General features: G+C 32.2%; 1 protein-coding gene across 3 annotated transcripts; it reads left to right on the top strand.

The window, feature by feature from the left end:
- Window positions 1-40: 40 nt before the first annotated feature.
- LOC113513006 (hormone-sensitive lipase) lies at window positions 41-19844 on the top strand. Of its 3 annotated transcripts, none has more exons than XM_052893599.1 (16): window positions 41-175; window positions 301-585; window positions 2805-2962; window positions 4149-4335; window positions 5664-5877; window positions 6234-6424; window positions 7115-7364; window positions 8053-8262; window positions 8924-9046; window positions 10042-10191; window positions 11101-11242; window positions 11572-11664; window positions 12986-13081; window positions 14023-14167; window positions 14890-15015; window positions 15321-19844. In XM_052893599.1, the coding sequence occupies exons 1-16, from the start codon at window positions 173-175 to the stop codon at window positions 15420-15422; spliced, it is 2475 nt and encodes an 824-aa protein (XP_052749559.1). In that variant the 5' UTR covers window positions 41-172; the 3' UTR covers window positions 15423-19844. The 3 variants fall into 3 exon arrangements, with proteins under 3 accessions (XP_052749559.1, XP_052749560.1, XP_052749561.1); XM_052893600.1 differs by having other exon boundaries at window positions 60-211; XM_052893601.1 differs by lacking the exons at window positions 41-175; window positions 301-585; window positions 2805-2962; window positions 4149-4335 and adding an exon at window positions 5235-5427.
- The last annotated feature ends 10 nt before the right edge of the window (window positions 19845-19854 follow it).

The following is a 19854-nucleotide window of genomic DNA, read 5'->3' on the forward strand; positions in this document are numbered from 1 at the left end:
TGTCAAGTTGACGTGATAAGTTGAAAATAAAATTATCTATAAATTCTCTGTGATAAAAATTTAACTCGTGCTTGACGTGAAACCTAAACACAGCGATTTATTAATATAAACCAAATTGAAATTGTATTTTCCGCAGAAATAAACCAACTGTTATAAGAGTGTTAACAAAAAAATGGTATAATGATAACAAAATTTACCCGCGAAGTATTTTGTAACTATATTTTATACCTATTGGTGATATTTTATAATAAAATTCATACGAAATTAGAATTATGGATTTAAATAATCAAATTATTACAGATGAGGCTTAAATTCTTCAGCCGTGGATTTTATTTTCATAAAAGAAGTTTGTGCAAAATGGCTTTTACGGAATCTCCAGCAAAAGCATCGTTATGTTGCGAGGAAAGTACGGAAGGAGCTGCGCCGACATACGCTATGTACGAAGCTCTAAAAGATTCTTGTCAAAACAACGCGACATATTTCCAACCAGATGATACCGAGAATGGGCAACGATTGTATCAGGGTTTCATGACTCTGATGGATCATATTGATACTGTGTGGCCTTTGGTTGATCATGTTCGAAAAGTAAGTCTTTGCAATGCTATATTCTTTTTATGTGGTGTACTGTAAAACTACTTACAACAATTTAAACAAAAACTATTAGATAATTATATTTTTTTAATGGATACAAATAGTAACTACCATCTGTATATACCAAATAATTTATAATATCGTTATCTGTATATTATGTTTTACTGGTTCTAAATACATTTATTAGGTTTTACTTATTTTTACCTTAGTATAGTTACTTAGTAGTTTATTATCATAAATTTATCATTGTCATGAAGTAGCTACAACTATGACTATAGGAAAAAAAATTAAATAAAAATATAAAGTGACAAATAACTAGGTATAATGGTGGATTATCTCTGAAAAGCATTTCTTCAAGTCAGTACCCCAGCACTATCTATTTATTTGTACAAAGTATCCCTATACTTTGTACAAAAATCTGTATGGAAAACATTTGTCTTATCCATATTTCTACCATGAAACATCTATGTTTGCATGGTTGTTTTATGGTTTTTTTTTGTGTGATGCATGAAGATGGAATGGAAAACCCCATGTGATATGCCCTATCAGAATGTATCCGTGCTAGTGGGGTGAATGAAGGATGACAGGTGAGGATGAAAGCAAATCATAGCCATAATGACCAATTGAAGAAGAATGAACCACCATGGTTTTTAGGGGATCCCATGGTGGTTGACCTGATATGGTGTATTGGTAACAATAGGGCTGTTATACCTCATTACTAATAATCTCTTTCCCCCTGCTGTGTTATGGTTAGAAGGGTGGGATATAGCAATGAAATTACAGGATATGGAAAATTAATACTGTAGTCATCAGATATAGTGATGCATGAGGGGTAATGCGTGTTATGAGTATCACACTATTCTGTAGTATCCATGATGCTGCTCATATCTATAAGTGATAATCACCATATTTTATCACTTGTGGCATTATTTCCCATGTTAAGTAGTCTCTTGAAGCGTGGAGAACACAAAGAAGAAAATTAATTCTATAAAAAGATTATAAAAGTTTTCAACTTGTAATCAATTTACCATTCACAAAAAAGGTGATCAGATATGACCGAATTATGTATGTTGAACTTTGTTCATCTTCAAAGATAAATGTAATAAAAAGTAACAATCATGTTGCAATAATTTTGATAATTATTTTCTCATAACTACTATTAACTGATAAGTCTGTTATAATATGAGATCAAGTCGAAAGTACAAGTGTGAGTCATAATTGAACTTTCAGATGGTTTGAATAATTATTGAAGTTGATTCTGAGGCACTATTCTATAAACCTATTCCTAAAATTGACCCCCTTATAAAATCTTAAACCTCCTACAAACCTATTTTAACTATTACAGTGTTTTATCATTTAAATTAATCATCATTTAAATTAAGAATTTGGACTAAAAAAAAAAAAGAAACAAAACAGTTCAATAGCTAAAATTGGTTTTTTAGAGATTTGTCATTTTTATCAAGGGGGTTAAATTTTAATTTGATATCACAGGGAAATCTTTATTCTAAGAACTAATATGAACTAAATTGCTAAATTATTTGAATATAACAATTATTATAACTTGAAATTGATTAAAAAATATTCTTATTCACAATTCTACAAATAATTATAAGTAACATACGCTTTTACAAATTTTACACAAAAACTTATTTATACACATCAAGTAAACAAATTTGGCAAATAATTGTTATTTTTTTAACTAGTTACAAAATGTATAATAACATTGCTGATTCTTTTATGGGGCTACTACCTAAAATACTAGCTTGTCCTAGATTAGATGGTAGTTGGCACTAAATTGTGGCTTATACATTCTTTGTAAAAAAATGTTTTGTACAAATAATATAAAATATTATTATTTATTTATATATATGTATGCATCATCATCATATCAGCCTTTAACTGTCCACTGCTGAACTTTGGGGGGTTTTGCCAGTTGTTACTATGCTTGTCAGATAGATTGGCAACTGAGGTTAGGCTTTAGAGATGTTTTAAGAGGGATGTTGCTGCACATCCCTCACCCTCCCTTAGTTGCCTCTTACAACACTCATGGGCAAGGAAGAGGTGGCTTATTCTATGCCGGGACCACACAGATAATATATATTTATTACTACTATTCAAAGACTTATACAATAGATCCCATAAATTATGTGCATGTATATGTCTTTTCCAAATGTATTGTTTTAACTATGTTAATACTAAACAATTTGTTTTAGGTGGCGCCATTGTATGATTTTGATGCTGCATCTCCTGGCAATGGCTACAGGAGCTTTGTCTCAGTAGTAGACTCATGTGTGTTGCATGGTCTGAAAATCAGTCGGCAGGTTTGCAGTGCCAGAGATGCATTGCTCTTTCGTAAAAGTTATTTTGTCAGGTAAACATAGTATACAACATCTACTGAAATAAATTAAAAAGTATCTTATATATTCCTCTACTGTCATGTATCTTATATGACATGCTAGTGCCACGACATGTATCTATTGCATTTGGATTACATTTTTGTGATCATACATTCTGGAGGGCCATACATATTGTTTTTATATGAAACTATATTATTAGAAATAAAAAACAGTCCATTTGCCATTGTCATAGTACATTTATAATAAAGGTGATCACTCACATGATTGCGCGTACTTGCCTTCTATTTGTCAACTATACAGTAATCATGGCATATTTTCATCAACATTATATGCAATGATCTCAGTATCCAATGATACAGTATTTCGCAATAGGTAATAATGAGTGCATTTAGCATGCTGAAATCACTAGTGTGTACTTTTCCACAAATATACGTAGTATTTTAAATGAGGTGATCAGAAGTATTAATGAAGTATAATTATGGTAGAGCCTCAGAGATATTAATTCATTTGTACTGTGAGGGACCTGAGGGATTAAACAGCCTATCTTAAATGAATTTTAATAGGGTTTGGTTTACATATCACGCTGAGTTCGTTGCAGTCGCGCTAAGGACGTAATATTAATATTTAACACAATACCCATCTAAGCGTAAAATTATTTATTTATATATTTACTCTTTATCGCATCGTTTAAAGAATAATACAAAACTATATATGTATATACATATATAACACATATGAAGTTGAAAATGCAGTCTTATCCCTAAAGCATTCTCTTCCAAACAACCTTTGGATAGAGAACAAAATAAAAAAGCTGTAGCTATTTGGTGTAATAAGTTTATTTAATAAAAAAAACGCTTATGTTAAAAAACATACGCATATATATATATATATATATATATATATATATATATATATATATATATATATATATATATATATATATATATATATAATATGTGAAAATAGTAACTTGAGTTTCTTGCAAGTTCTTCTTAGCAGATAACAACATGCCGAACCCAGCAGTAAAATCATAAAAAAAGAGCTTGTAAACAAGTCTATTTGTATAAATATATTTCTATTCTATTTCTATTGGCAGATTATCATATAATCTTATTATAATATTTATGATCAGGATTTTTAAGTCCCCGGATGTGAAAGATACAAAGAAAAAGAACATAAATGATAATGTTTTGTCTAAAGGGAAATAGAGTCGTGTGGACAGCTGCTGGCTTCATTAGGAACGTGCTTACATCACCTGCACACACTGCTATCATGGGCGCCCCCTGGTGATCTCTTCCCGACAGAACAACACTCCCCAGAACAATTGTTTTCACAAGCGGACACAATAAATCAATATTGTTTCTATGGAAGATGCCTTGGGTTTCAGGTAACATTTTTAGGAATCATCACCATCATATCGGCCTTTAACTGTCCACTGCTGAACATAAGCCTCCCCCTTGAGCGGTTTTGCTAGTACCCACGTAGTTGCCACGCTTGGCAGGCGGATAGACAATTACAGTTAGGCTTTAGAGATGTTTTAAGACGGATACCTGCTGCCCGTCCCTCGCCCTCCCTTAGTCGAATCTTATTTAATAATTTTTGTCCGTTACGTAGTTAATACGATTTTTTTTATGAGAGTTAGAATGACAAACAAGCGGAAAATCCGCACTAATGGAAAGTGCTTACTGTCGTCTATAGATAAGAGAAGCAGCATTATTTTCGTAGAATACGCAGTGATATCTGTAGTACCATAATTTTTTTTATTTTTTTTTATTATATATTAGCTTATGGCAAGCTGATTCGTAAACATAGATATCAGAATAAAAAAAAAAAACAATGAATTGGTCCACTTGTACATGGCGTGTCATGATAAACCACGAATCAATTTTTAAATTAAACCTTCAGGAGCGCAACTGTGAAAACCGCATGCTATTTAATGCAACAGTTTTTGCGTGATACCAAAACAAACATACATAAGGCAGAAAAAATATCTAAAAAAAAAATAATGTTTTGATTTCAATTGTTCTTAATAATGACCCCTCGTATCAATTTTTCGATAGCGTGTGCTTAATTCATTATTGACCTCTAGATAATTGTTATATCTACTTGCATTCATGATTCATCAGTATACAAAAACATAATGCATGCATTAATGATAAATCTTTAGGTATATTATACAACAAAGTAAACGTTCTTATCATATTATTTGTCCGCCCATTAACTATTGTTTTAATCTGTGCATTCACTTTAACATCTTAATTATTTTAGTATTCCTTACTAATAAAATACTATAATGCGAGTGTGTTTGTTTGTTTGTTTATTATCTTATAGCGCCTTAACAGCTTAACCAATCACTGAAATCTATACATATAAATAAAATTGAAGTGTCTGTTTGTTATATTGAAATAACTGTTTTTTACTACATGTATATGAATATATATACGGCTAATCTCTGAAATGGCTGGACCTTTATTGGCAGGTAGTTGATATAATAAGGATTAACTTAGGCTACGTTTATTTTAGAAAAAGTAATGTTGCAATGTCCAAGTACTGTTCAGTACCGCGCGCAGTTAGTTTTTTCTGTTTTAATTATTTTTTAACCTCTGTGTGGATGCTGTCACATGTTGGTATGAAATAAAGTTAATTTCTTTCTTATCCCTTTTTAATTTAATAAAGTAAATAGAAGGTATCTGTATAAATGTTTTTGTATTTCAGTTTAACCCATCAATGCGCGGTATACTCAAAGGTATATCAATCTGTATGGCTGGTTTTTCGGAGGCTTACTATAGCCACGGAAACCTCATCAGCTCTGTATGGACTGGAGGACAGTACCTCATCGACCCGGAGATGAGGGCGCGCAGGATCGTCAATATATCGCAGTCAGCTAGCGTCGAGTTCTGCAAGGCATTCTGGTTTTTAGCTGAAAGTGGTATGTATTGTCAGACTCACGTTTAAAAATATTATTAATAATTAATCTATTTATAGATTTTTATATGTCCTCTCATTTAATTGTAAAAAAAATTAAATTTCTCCTCTGGCAACACTGAACTTTTTAATTCAAAGCAATTTATACTATTCGTATTTCACTATGATCCTATCCTCACTATCATCATATCTCATCATGATATTACTTTTTATTGGTATTATTCGAGTATTTGACAGTTGTCAATCACCCGTAATTATATCAATTTAAAAAAGGACTCTGAACTCTTTTATAAATAAGTTCACTTTTGCTTCTTATTGTAATTAATGCTGAGTACAATAAAGAATATTATATTCTTTCAGAAATAATGAAGCGTGTACCAAGCCTCATGTCGTCGACAGTGGCTGTCAACAAATTGATTACTATCCCACCGGAGCCCATCACTGTGCTTACCACTGATGGCAAGGAAACGACTGTGCTGCCCCCTACTGTGCACATTGGCCTCCAAGGTCTCAATGTGAGACTGATAAGTGTCAACAAAAGAATGGGGATGGTTTGTTGATTTTATTATTTATTTTATATGATTTGGAATTACAAACTGACAGTACACCTAATAAAATTTCTGAACTTTAATATTCATTTATTTATTCCCAACATGGCAGTAATAAATTGCTGGATAGTTATTTTTTTTATTTCTAATGCATATTGCTGGATTGTTTCTGTGACTTTGAATGTCATTGTCTAACTGTATAATCTGCAATATGATGTATATCTGTAATTTATTATTTTATAATTACACCTTTAAGTTTCTTGAATTAGTTTATTTTCTTGCACTGAAATAGTATTTAACAGACACGATCAATAAAAAATAAAAATCACTAGGAATGTACTCCACTTTGTTTTGTCCTTCCAATATTACATGTTCGACAGTAGCTTTATTTCTAGCGTGGACACTACCTACTATTGAATACAGTATACTATTAAATTCAATGTGACAGTATATGCATTATATGCACAACGGCCCAAATGAGAGGCTAAGTGCGGAAAATGGAGTCCTATTTACATTTACAGTATATGTATTTAAAAATTAAAATTTTTATATATCTGTATATCGAACCTCGTCTGCTCAGTGTGTAATAGTTGTCAGTGGAAACTTTATTGGTCACTAACTATTATGTAATTTTTTTTTTTGTTAATTATATATACTGTTTATTTCTCAAATAAAAAAAAAATATAAATACAGGCTGGCGAAGGATCATCGAATTTACCGCCAGCCGATGGGATAATCTTCCACTGTCATGGCGGCGGGTTTGTGGCCCAAAGCTCAAAATCCCACGAGACATACTTAAGAGAGTGGGCGGCCAAGCTGAACGTTCCCATACTCTCGATAGACTACAGTCTCGCACCGCAAGCACCGTTCCCCCGAGCTTTGGAAGAAGTATACTACGCTTATTGCTGGATGATGAATAATTTCAAAGAGCTGGGCACTACAGGTAATGTATTATTTTTACATTCTATTTCATTTCGAATTTATATATAATGTATACAGATATTTTTTTTAACATATAAGTTATGTTAAAAGTTTTACTAAAATTTTAACAAAACTTGTCGACCTGGACGTCGACCTGGTTGTACCCAACCAGGGTATTGCTAGAAATTTAACAATTGTGCCCTTTAACACCATTACTAACAATCCCTCCCCCCCCCCCATGTAATAAGTACTAGTTTAACTTACGTATAATTAGATCGATAAACATCGACTAGTTTCGGGACCAATTTGGGCCCCTTAATCATGATCTTCGAGTATGAACGGCTAGGCTCCGTAGTCTTTCTCTTCGTTTGCTGTGTTATTGTCATTGACTATGTTGGTAAGCCGTTGTGGTCATACAGTGATCATACTATCGCCTTTAAAGATTACCGAACTCCGTCTTTCTTATCTGTGACGGTGCCAAGAACGCCTACAGCTCGCGTTCAACGGGCCGAAGCGCGCAGTCAGGCTCGCGCTTTAGTCACTTCCGCTCATGATTAAGGGTTCCGAATTATTCCTGAAACTAGTCGAGCTTTCTTGATCTAATTACACATAAATCAAACCGGTAGTTATTATATTAAAATAAAATGTAAATTATGCACGAATTATTATTGTTGTAATTATAATTTATAAAAAAAACAACGTGTCTATAGGCAAAAGAATAGTGTTCGCCGGGGACTCGGCAGGCGCGAACCTTATAACGGGTTGCACGCTGAAAATACTCACATCCGGACTACGAACACCCGAGGGCCTGTTCCTGGCATACGCACCGTTACTGGTCAGCTTCATACCCAGCCCGGCCCGGCTTTTATGTCTCATGGATCCGTTGCTGCCCTTTGGATTCATGATGAGGTGTTTAAAAGGTACATTTTGATTTTTATGATATTAAATACTAGCTTTTACCCACGTCTTTGTTCGCGTGACTGGGTTTTTATCACTGATCAAGATAAAATACGTTTTATATAAAGAGCAAACCATTTATTTTATTAAAATAGACCCAGTCGACATCTTGACGTTGTAGAGTGTCAGATAATCTATTGCTATGTTACAGGCCATGTCTCTGACCTCCCTATACGACATGACACCTAGTGTTTCCTTTATCCTAAACTTACGTAACTAAAATTAGTTAAAATTGGTAGCCGTTCCATCGTCTTATTAAGATTTTTTTTTACAACTTAGAATGGTAAACAAGCTGGCGGCCCACCTGATGGAAAGTGGTAACCGTCGCCTTTAGACCTGAGCAGTATAACAGAGTATACTGTTTCGCCCATGATACCCCTCATGCGTTGCCATTCCTGAGGACTCAGATGTTATTCCTCTGTACCCTGTAAATTCACGCCATATCCCACCCTTCAAACCGAAACACAGCCATACAAACACAACTACTTCACGGTAGAAACACGAATGGGACAGAGATACCCAAGCAATCGACTTTTGTACAAAGTCTCCCTCTGGTAGATTAAGATATTATTCCTTAATGTAAATTTACATTTATTAATAAACATATTCTTATATTTTTTATAGCATACGCCAGTCCTAATACTAGCGGGAAGAGTAAAGAGGATAAACATAAAGATACAAACGCTGTGTCTAACGCAACAACGCCCCTAGACAGCAATGGATTCCTTAAAGTTAGCCCGTCACAAGGTAAAAATTTATCACTACTTTTTTTTTATACTTTTGCCGTGTAGTTCCAACATGGACTGGGCCACTACTTCCTATCCCGTGGGTGTTTTAAGAGGCGACAAAAGGGAATTTAATGATCGAGATATGAACACCAGCTTTTTAAAACATCACCAAAGGCTAATTGCGGTTGCCAACCCAACCGTATAGAGCAGCAACTACTGGCATAACCCCCCAATGGGAGGAGGCCAGCAGTGAACAGTTAACAGCTGATAATATGATTGCCCGTGTGGTCCCGGAATAGAATAGGCCACCCCTTCCGATCCCGTAGGTGTCGTAAGAGGCGACTAAGGAAGAGCAAGGGACAGGCAACAGCGTCCCTCTAAAGCCTAACTGCTGTTACCAATCCGCCTACAAAGCAACGTGGCAATTATTAATAAAATCTCCCAAGGGCCTCCCCTTTGTTTATATACTTATTTTATGATATGATATATTATGATGATGATGATGATGATGATTTTTAAACCTCTGTTCATTTAGGAAGTCCGCACGATCTAAAATTGTAAAATAGCATGATCAGTAAAAGACGTTAAATGTTAATTTTTACCCTCAACATTAGGGGGGGGGGGGGGGGGGAAGTTATTGTTAGCAATGGAGTTTGACAGCCCTATTGCTAGCAATATGCCCTATTAGGTCGACCTCCAAGTGGTTCCCCCTGGAAACGATCGTGAACAATTCTTGTTGAATTCGTCACGATGGGCCAACTGACCTGCTTCATCCTCACCTATCATCCTTCACTGGTGCTCCGCCAGCGTATCCCGACGCGTATCAGCGTATCCTCGCCAGCGCAGGCGGGGTTACCATTTCATTTTAACCCATTAAAAAAACCCCTCAACATTAAAATACTCTTACAACTATTGACAAAAGCCCCCAATAGAGGGAGGCCTATTCAGTAGTAGACACTTAGTACAATTAGTATGATGAAACGAAATATTAAATTAATATTGTTATATGACTAGAGGGCGTAAGCGAAGGTCCGTCGTCGTTCGAGGAGGTCTCCCCGTCGGATCTAGCCGAGCTGCAGGCTCACAAGTCGGGCAGCGAGCGTAGGAAGTCCTCGGACACCACAATAAGCGCTGCCTCCTTGCAAAGTGAACATACAGCCACTGGTAAATGTGCACTATAATTCTAACAATTTATTTATTTAATCTTTAAGCCACCTGTTAACTCTAATACATACTTGCCTAGACAATGGCGGCCCAACATAAACGTAGCGGGAAAGCCGTGCATATTAATACAGCGCAATGATTACTAAATCACCCTGTAAATTTTTACATTCATCGCGCGGTTGAGACGCCCTCTATGTGACATGATACTTTACTACTATGAGACAGTCTTGTTGTTGCTCTATAAATTTTATTATAATATATCTATTTAAGTAAAACTAAAAACGATAAATATATTAAATTTTTAAATTATTATAATATATATATATATATATATATATATATATATATATATATATATATATATATATATATATATATAATATATTTAAAATTTATAAATTAACTGCACCAACCGGAGTATTTATTAATGTTGTATCAAACATCACTTATCCAAACATTATTAGAGAAAGATTACTGTAGCGATATTATTGCCTTTTGTACTTTGTTATTATAATGTTTTTTTTTTTTCTATTAATTTTTAACTGCTGTAATAAAAATAAATCAAAACTTTTTATTTTATAATACATTTTTAGATAATATTTTAGAAAGAGGAAAGATTAGAACTTTTTATAATGTATAAACTAAAAATGACTCAACCGATTTAAAAAATTCTTTCACCTATAGAAAACTATATTAACATAGAATATCTATTATTTAAAAAAAAATATTCCTACATAAATTATAATAATGTAACCCAAGGTATTAAAACTTTGGTAAACTGAGTTACCGTAGCATAAGGTATAATATCCAATACTAATTAATTTTTCTATCTATTCCTGCGAAACCGGGTTGGATCACTAGTGATACTATAAAATTATAATAAGAAATTTCCCTTATTCCATTTCCCAGGTGTAACTCCGCCTGAAGACAAATCTCAGCAGTACGTATCAGATTTCTTGGAGAGATACGTGCTGGACAGCGATACCGATAGCGAAGGACGCCGAATACCAGTCATCAAGCCGAACAATAAAGCTCTTGACGAATCGCACAGGTATTCAAAATTAAAATCTTACTAATATTATGAATGTGATTTTATTATTTTTTAATAATAAAAACTGTTGTTTAAACAGGATATAATGTGTAATTATTAACATTGTTTTTTATACAACTTAGAATGGCAAACAAGCTGACGGCCCACCTGATGAAAAGTGGTAACCGTCGCCTATAGACATGAGTAGTACCATGGACATAGCAGAGTATACTGTTTCACCCATTATACCCCCCATGCGTTGCCGTTCCTGAGGACTCGGGAACATTTGTTAATAACAACCTGGGAGACCCAAATAAGTGCATTAAAAAAAAAAATTAAATTGTTTCTAGGGAGGCAGAATCTGAAGCTTCGAGTACATTAGTTGGTGAACCGCCGTTGGTTGACGATCCGGATCAAAAAGACAAAAGGAGAATAAAAACTCGGTAACATTATAAATTATATTACATACTAACACACGTCATCAACGTCACGTCAAACACGTCACAAGTCATCACGGTTTTGCACGGGTGCAAATAAGAATTTAAACCATACAAACCTTTGTTAAAGACTATCTAAATTACAATAAAATACGTATCAAAATCTGTTGAGTGATATAGATAGCCAGTTCCAATTGTCCCTCAAAATCTGAAACTACTTACCCCTAAAATTGGAATTTTATTCCAACCACTTATGGAATGAATAAAATTTCATTATCCATTTGTCTCTACCAAGTAGATTTTAATACTAAATACAATTCTATACATAAATAGATAATTTTTCATCATTAATGAAATCTTATTTAGATTTTATTTTCGTGCTATTTAATTACTTATATCTTATATAAGTCAGAGTCAGCATTGTGGTCTTTAATTCGTCACAGCATTTCTCTTAAATCCACTGTATTTTATTTCTCAATATTATTTCTTTGTTTTAACTTAAATTAAACGAAAGGAGCGTCCTTTCTTAAAATTCTTTAACACTAGAATGGACGATAATTTCAACTGTTGACTTTTATTAACGTGCTAGCCGTATCCCGCGGTTTTAACCGCATGAATCAGTACTGTATGCTAAGTTAAACATAACCTACCCGTGTACCAAATTTCATTCAAGTCACTGGTTATTTGATTAGAATTGTTTAATTCCACTACCATTAGTATGTAAGTGACTGCCAGCACTCGAAGATAATAAACTAATAATAGCGGAATTAAACAAAATAATTCTAATTATATAAATAACCTGTGATATTGACTACCACAAGATAACACCTAGTTCAGTAAAATATTCATTTAAATTAGTTAAGTAGTTTTTGCGTAAAAGAATAATAAAAATCCATCCATCCTTATAAACTTTCGTATTTATAATATGAATAGTATAATTAAAATATATAGCCTACGTAATTGAACAAAAATAAAAGTCAATTTTTTTTTATACAACTTAGAATAGCAAACAAGCTGACGGCCCACCTGATGGAAAGTGGTAACCGTCGCCTATAGACATAAGCAGTACCAAGAACATAACACAGTATACTGTTTCGCCCATGATACCCCCCATGCGTTGCCATTCCTGAGGACTCAAGTTTTATTCTTCTGTACCCAGTAAATTCACGCCTTATCGCACCCTTCAAACCGAAACACAGTTTTGCAAACACAACTGCTTCACGGTTGAAACACGAATGGGACAGAGGTACCCAAGCACTCGACTTTTGTACAAAGTCTCCTTCTGGTAAACTGTCTCCCTCTAGTAACTGGTAATATAAATTTTCAGTATAAGCGAAGCAGCGAACAGCGTAATGGGCGCGATGTCTTCTAAACTGGCGTACATCACGGGGTCCAACACTATCACGAGACCAACACAAGACGAGTAAGTATATACACACATACAAAAGAATGATGATGATTCGTTCTTTTCGTACTTCATCACCAAGTGGATTGAATGAATGAATGAATGATAACTTTATTTGCTCGAATACAGATTAACTGAATAGAGATTTATCGAGCAAGAATGAATGGAGATGTCGGTAGGGGCCGCCCTAGACGGACGTATGTCGACCAAATAGGCGACGTGCTGAAGAAGGGCCAAATTAAAAGTACCCGTAACTGGCGAGCGTGTATGAAAAGATTGATGAATGTGGAAGAAGCGAAAGAGGTTTGTTTGAATCGAAGCATTTGGCGTTCCATTGTTTCTGCCTACCCTAATGGGAGACAGGCGTGACAGATATGTATGTATGTATGTATACAGATTAATACATTACAAATATTTAATGTTAAAGAAAATACTCTCTGCATTCAACCGTGTGGCGTGTAAATATTTCATTTGGAATTTGCTCTTAAAATTTTACATTAAAATAACAAGATCATGAGATATATCTTCATCAGTAATCTATATCTATACTTATAATAAATCTGTAGAGAGGTCAATTCTGTACATTAAATATATTTCCAAAATAACTATCAGGGGGTGATTAGTGATCGATACTGATGCCGAAAATGCAATCAGTAAAATTTTTGTCTGTCTGTCTGTATGTTCGTTATAGAAACAAAAACTACTTGACGGATTTTAACAAAACTTACTACAATTATTCTTCGTACTCCTGGGCAGGTTATAGTATATTTTTCATCGCGCTACGATCAATAAGAGCAGAGCAGTGAAGGGAAATGTTGGGAAAACGGGAGAAGTTACTCCATTTTTAAGCTTCCGTCGCGTGTGCAGCCTTAATGGCCACTTTTTAAAATGTAAAAGTATCCACCTGTGCGACGCCGGGACGGGCCGCTAGTCTTTAATATAGTTTTCCGTTTTTCCAGTTTGGCGGTGCGGACCAATTTGGACGCGTTGATAGCTCGCAGTCCATCGGACGAATTTATATTCTCGGTACCGCGTGATCCGCTGTTATCCCCATATTGGGCCGACGAGCAATTACTCAACAAGTTCCCGCCGGTTAGGATATTGGTATGTTTTTTTTTTTTTTTATCTTTTTTTGTTTAAAGCCTTTTATCCTATAAGGATATGTCAGCCTCATCATACCCTAATCTTAGATATTGATATGTTATACATAGTATTATTGCAGCTTAATTATTTTTGTACTAAACGTCCAATAAAACATCCCTGTTCTATCACAGATCAAATAATAATTTAATTTCTAGTTCTGAACGGTCGTAATTTCTGACCTAACCTATGATATTGATCTCGTATTGCCAATGAATGAGACTGCATTAATATGTTAATGTCACACTTTCAATGCGCGATCATTGTTAAAGTCTGCAATACATACTCGCATGTATAAAACGACGATAGAATTTAAAATTTCTTGAGACAAGAAAACACGTTTATTTTATATTAAATAGCATTTAAAAAAAACCATTGTGAGTGGTTACCATAAACACTGCTTATTTGACAGTGATATAGATTTCCACAAAAGAACACCTAATTCAATTACAATATATAAAAAAAACACTTACAAATTTTAAAATACTTTCCGAAAATCGTCAAGTCCAATAACGCCAACTCTGAATATATCATAAAAAATATTTTTAGTATAGTATAGTTGCATAAAGTTTCTTCTAAAAAAAAGGTAAAGATATTAGCATACTATGATCACGTGAGTTTGGTTTTGCTTTTATTTTTTATCGTCTCCAAATATTGTAACATATTATTGTTGATCTTACACTCAGACGGTGCACCTCGACCCCTGTTTGGACGACTGTGTAATGTTTGCCAAAAAACTGAAGAAACTCGGCAATATTGTTGGTATAGATGTGCTAGAAGGTCTACCACATGGATTCCTTAATTTTTCACTTGTAAGTTACATTATACTATACATTTTATCCCACTTCTGTTTTTTATTTGACGAAATTATATTTGATATTCATACATGGTTTCCTTTGTCTTGTTTACATACATTGAAACCACTTCAGAACTCTATATTTTTTTTTTTATATTGCTTATTATTTCACGGATATATGTAATATATGAAATTATAAAAAATATTAAATGTATCTCACAAGTAAATATCATGGAAGGGTCTCTTATCAAACCTTCCAAAAAAAATGGATACAAATAAAAAAAAATGTTAATATATATGTGAATATGTTCTTATTTCCAGATGGCCAAGGAAGCGAACGAGGGATCGAAACTATGCATGGAACGTATCAAACAGCTACTAGACCTTGACAGCGCGCCCACGTCTGATAACAATCGTTTATGAATGTGCGGACTGTGTTGTCACACGTAGGTTTGTACTTCGGCGTGTTATGCCTGCCTAGCCTGACATACGACCCTAGTGTCACTCACTAAAGGGCTTATTACATAATAGACAGGTTTGGGTCACGTGACTAAAATTGATCTGTTTTATCTATGGTTTTAGTACTAATTTGCTGGGCAGTCTTTTTAATCTATATAACTCAAGTTTTAAGCGTTTATAATAAGCCCCCAGATGCGCTATACCAATTTTTTTACATTCTATATTTGAATTTATTTAAATTATTAAGAAATATAAACATTTTTATTGGGTCCATAGAAATATAAGTTTGTCAGCGTCATAACCTACATATCCAAGAATACATCACTATTTGTTTTATTCAATTAGCCCAAATTATTTATTTAGATAATAAATAATGTGAATGTTTTTCTATTTTTAATGTTTTACATTTCTCGTGTCAGTCGATCCTTAGAGGCGCAATTATTCTTCACTTATAATATAATACTGTATTGTTTGCATTTTAAATATTACTATATATTTCTACTACACCTATAGGTACATATATACATCACATTGTTTTCATTTCGTTAAAAAATAATATAGATTAAAGCAAGGAATTTTCTCCTACTTTAATATATAAATTATAATAAATATTTACTTTATGTGTAGTGTAACACAAAAAAGACAATATTGATCTTACTCCCAAAACCAAAATTCTATATTTTTTTATTACCTTAGTATATACAATTTATATACCTATATATTTTAAAACTGATTATCAATTTCAATTTGAATTATGTATACCCAATATCTTTTTTTATACCTTTTAATTACCTTGTAATTATTATAAAATGTGAAGAGAAATATGGATCACTATTCTTTATGCCTCTCTTGAAACTAAAAAGAAGGCAACAAAAATAAAATTGCCAGAGGTATTTTTAGAAATTAATCGAATTTTCTTTGTAATAATAATTTTAAACAAATGTGTGTATAAATGACAATTTTAAATAATTTATTAGGATAGCAGTTGAGAGGTTCCAAAACATCAAAAATAGGACAATATTTTAACCAGAGTTATGAAGAACTAATGTAAATAACATATACCAAAATATGTACATAAAAAAAGAGTATAAAAATAAACTAAAATTACAAAACGACAGGATAATTACTTGAAATATTGGAATTATAAATAACAAATTTAAATATTTATTATTTGAAAATATTGAATAATAAAAGACGTGATAATGTAACAACGTACCTGTCAAGATTCACGTTTTAACTCCCACCATTTAACTTAATTCAAAATGTTATTTGTACGATATTATTATGTAGCCAACTATTTATGGGGCGTCTTAGATTACTGAAAGTTTATATAATTCTGTAAAAATTAATATTGAAACTTTAAAGAAAAAAAAAAACTAATGTAAAAAGCTGTATGAACTGAATACGGCAGTGAAATATATACCATCACCAAATCGACGTTAAATTACCAATAGCTCCCAACGGACACTTATAAAATATGAGTTCTTGTAGAATTTTATTCTAACATATCTCCTTTTCTGTGTTACATAGAGAAATCATTTTTACTTCATTATGTTGAGGTAAAGTGTCAAAACAAACGTCACTTTTTGGATTCGTAGTATTTGGAATAAAATATAAGGTGTATGTCCCCTTTTTTTTTTATTTTGCCCATGTTAGGAGATATCGGCAGTTAAACATCGCATTGTAATTGCAAACTGCATTCACAAAATTATCACTGTAATACCGTTATAAATATAGTAAAAAGTAGGTATGCTCGACTTTTATAATGCAACATATTGGGGTATTAAAAAATATAAATTCCAATTACATTTAATAACTAATGTAATATACAATTTATAAAGAACAATTAATATAAAATAATATTGAATAAATTAATATTTTAAATGTTTTTAAACCCAAAATCGACTATATCGATTTAGTATACTAAATCGATAACGTAATGGAGCGGTTTATGGTTATGAAATCAGATATAAAAAATATTATCCCATTTCGACCCATGTCGAATTGTTATACGCCTTTTTTACACCCATTGATTTACAAAAGATTCATGATATGCAGATTAGCAGCGATAAAAAAAGAACGCATTCAAACAAATTACACGTCCATTTCTAACCAGCCAGTGTCATTTCTCAAATGTTCTTACAATTTTTGTAAAGTAAAAATATAACGTCTATACACGAAATTTCATATTCATGGCAAGTATACTCTCAACTACAATAACGGCATATCTTAAAATAACTACTTTTTTTTATTTTAATTCAATACAGTTTTCATTGTAACTTTCCTATGGGAATCTGAATTTATTGTTTATCAATGGTTACACACTGTATATAAGCGTAATTCATCACTTATTAAAACATAAATTTACGAAACAATCTCGGTATAACATGAAAAAAAATGGTTTTTGTAAGGTTTTGATAATAGATGCCAAATTTCAATAAAAATTTTTATTCGGTTGTTTGTTCGGGCCATGGTTTATTGTGATTTATTTGGATTGTTATATTTTAATGTGTTTTATTAATTTATTTTTAAATGTGATACGTAAAATTTATATTTCGTTATTGTTCTTTAACTATTCATTATTTAGAAATGAATGCTCAATTCCACTATGTATAATTTTGTTAAAATTATTGTCTTATTCTTTACAACAATTCGACTTTTAATTTAATGCAATAACCATGAGACTTATCTGAATAATTAATATTTATTGTTTAATCACAATAAATTTAATGAACTGTTTTAAAAAAAAGTGTTCTGGGCATTCATTAACAATTATTATTACTGAATAACTGCACATTTTTCGACTCATTCGAAAGATTAGATCATTTTTATGTGACTTATATTTATGTTCAACAATGGCAACACTATTGCATGAAATTAAAAGTCATTTTTGAGATATATCCTAATTCTCATCACCTAATTTTTTTTTTTTTATTTGTTGATCTGTTCTAGACTAATATTTCATTTCCATTATATTACCTAGTATGTTAGATATTAGGTAGATATCCTACTAGAGGAATGTTAAATTGTTAATAGATAGACCGCCTTTAGATCTATAAGTTTTACTCATTGGGTAAGTGTCATAAGTGAAGTAACTGATCGCTGGATTAATGATAAAATAGAAGTGTTTACATGTGCAAAATTATGCTAAAACTGCTTTAAAACTTATAGATGTAAAGGCAGCCTTATAATACTAGAATAAGCTTTATTTAATTACTAAATTGTTTTAGTCCATTTTCTTTGCTAATTATTAAAAAAAAAAACATTAGGCTCGTGCAAGGGAACATTGTCAAATTAAATTATGGTTGCTTCTAATATAATGAATATTAAATAAATTAATGAAATATACCAATTAATAACAATATAATCTCTACTAATTGTATTATGTAACAACATTATATTAGCAGAGGTATGTGCTAATATCATTATAAGCATACAATTTCAAAATTATTATCTAGCATTTTACGTCAAGAGGTCCTTAATATTTCTATGCAAAAAGTATGTATATAAGGAGATTATGTTTGTATATATCTTATGTAGTTATTTTATAACCAATTTTTACTGTAAAATAGTTAACAATGTCAATATTATTTCCTTTTTTATTTAATATATTTTAGTTTCTTGGGGTCCCCATTCCAATCCATTGTTTGTCTGTCATATTCAATCTATGAAATTATTAACGTATCTTATTCGGACAAAGATGAACCTGCCTAATAAAGAAAGATTAATAAAAAGGATATTCATATAGTACAATTTCCATGGATGGGGGCGCCACGGTGCTTGTGTTTAACCACTCCAAGAGCTAGACATGCCGCTGTAGACCTTGTAAAATGTTTGTTCCCTTGCTAGATTAAGTCCGTCGTTTAGGACGGTAAATATTTAGTACCTAACTTATGAATGCATTTCGAGAATTATGCTGTTTTAAAAAGTAACTCAGTGTTAAACAATGTCTGTGATAGTGAATTGAAGCTTTGAAAGCATAACAGTATTCTAAAATGCACGAATATAAATATCTATATGTATAATAATTATTGTTGTAACTTGTTATATATGAAATTATCTGTTTGTGTAGTTTAAGAATTTGTAAAAATGTATTTTTATAGATAATAACGAATCTCCATATAGATCTGACGTGTAAAATAAAATTATTCCGTAAATGATAAAATTAATAGAGGTACATAAATATATGCATTATTTATCGGGCCTTAATGTGGAAATGAATTTAAAATACTAAATGTTACATATTACTAAAACAATGATAAATCGCGATCGACATTATCTATATAACGATTTATGACCAAAGACGTGTCCATAGTGGAAAAATATAGGTAATGTGACAATATTGTATATTGTTTTATGCTGTAATAAAGTAATGCCGAAATATAATATATTTTTA

The sequence above is a fragment of the Galleria mellonella genome, unplaced genomic scaffold (assembly GCF_026898425.1).
Source record: "Galleria mellonella isolate WM207_F2 unplaced genomic scaffold, CSIRO_AGI_GalMel_v1 utg182, whole genome shotgun sequence".
Classification (NCBI taxonomy): domain Eukaryota; kingdom Metazoa; phylum Arthropoda; class Insecta; order Lepidoptera; family Pyralidae; genus Galleria; species Galleria mellonella.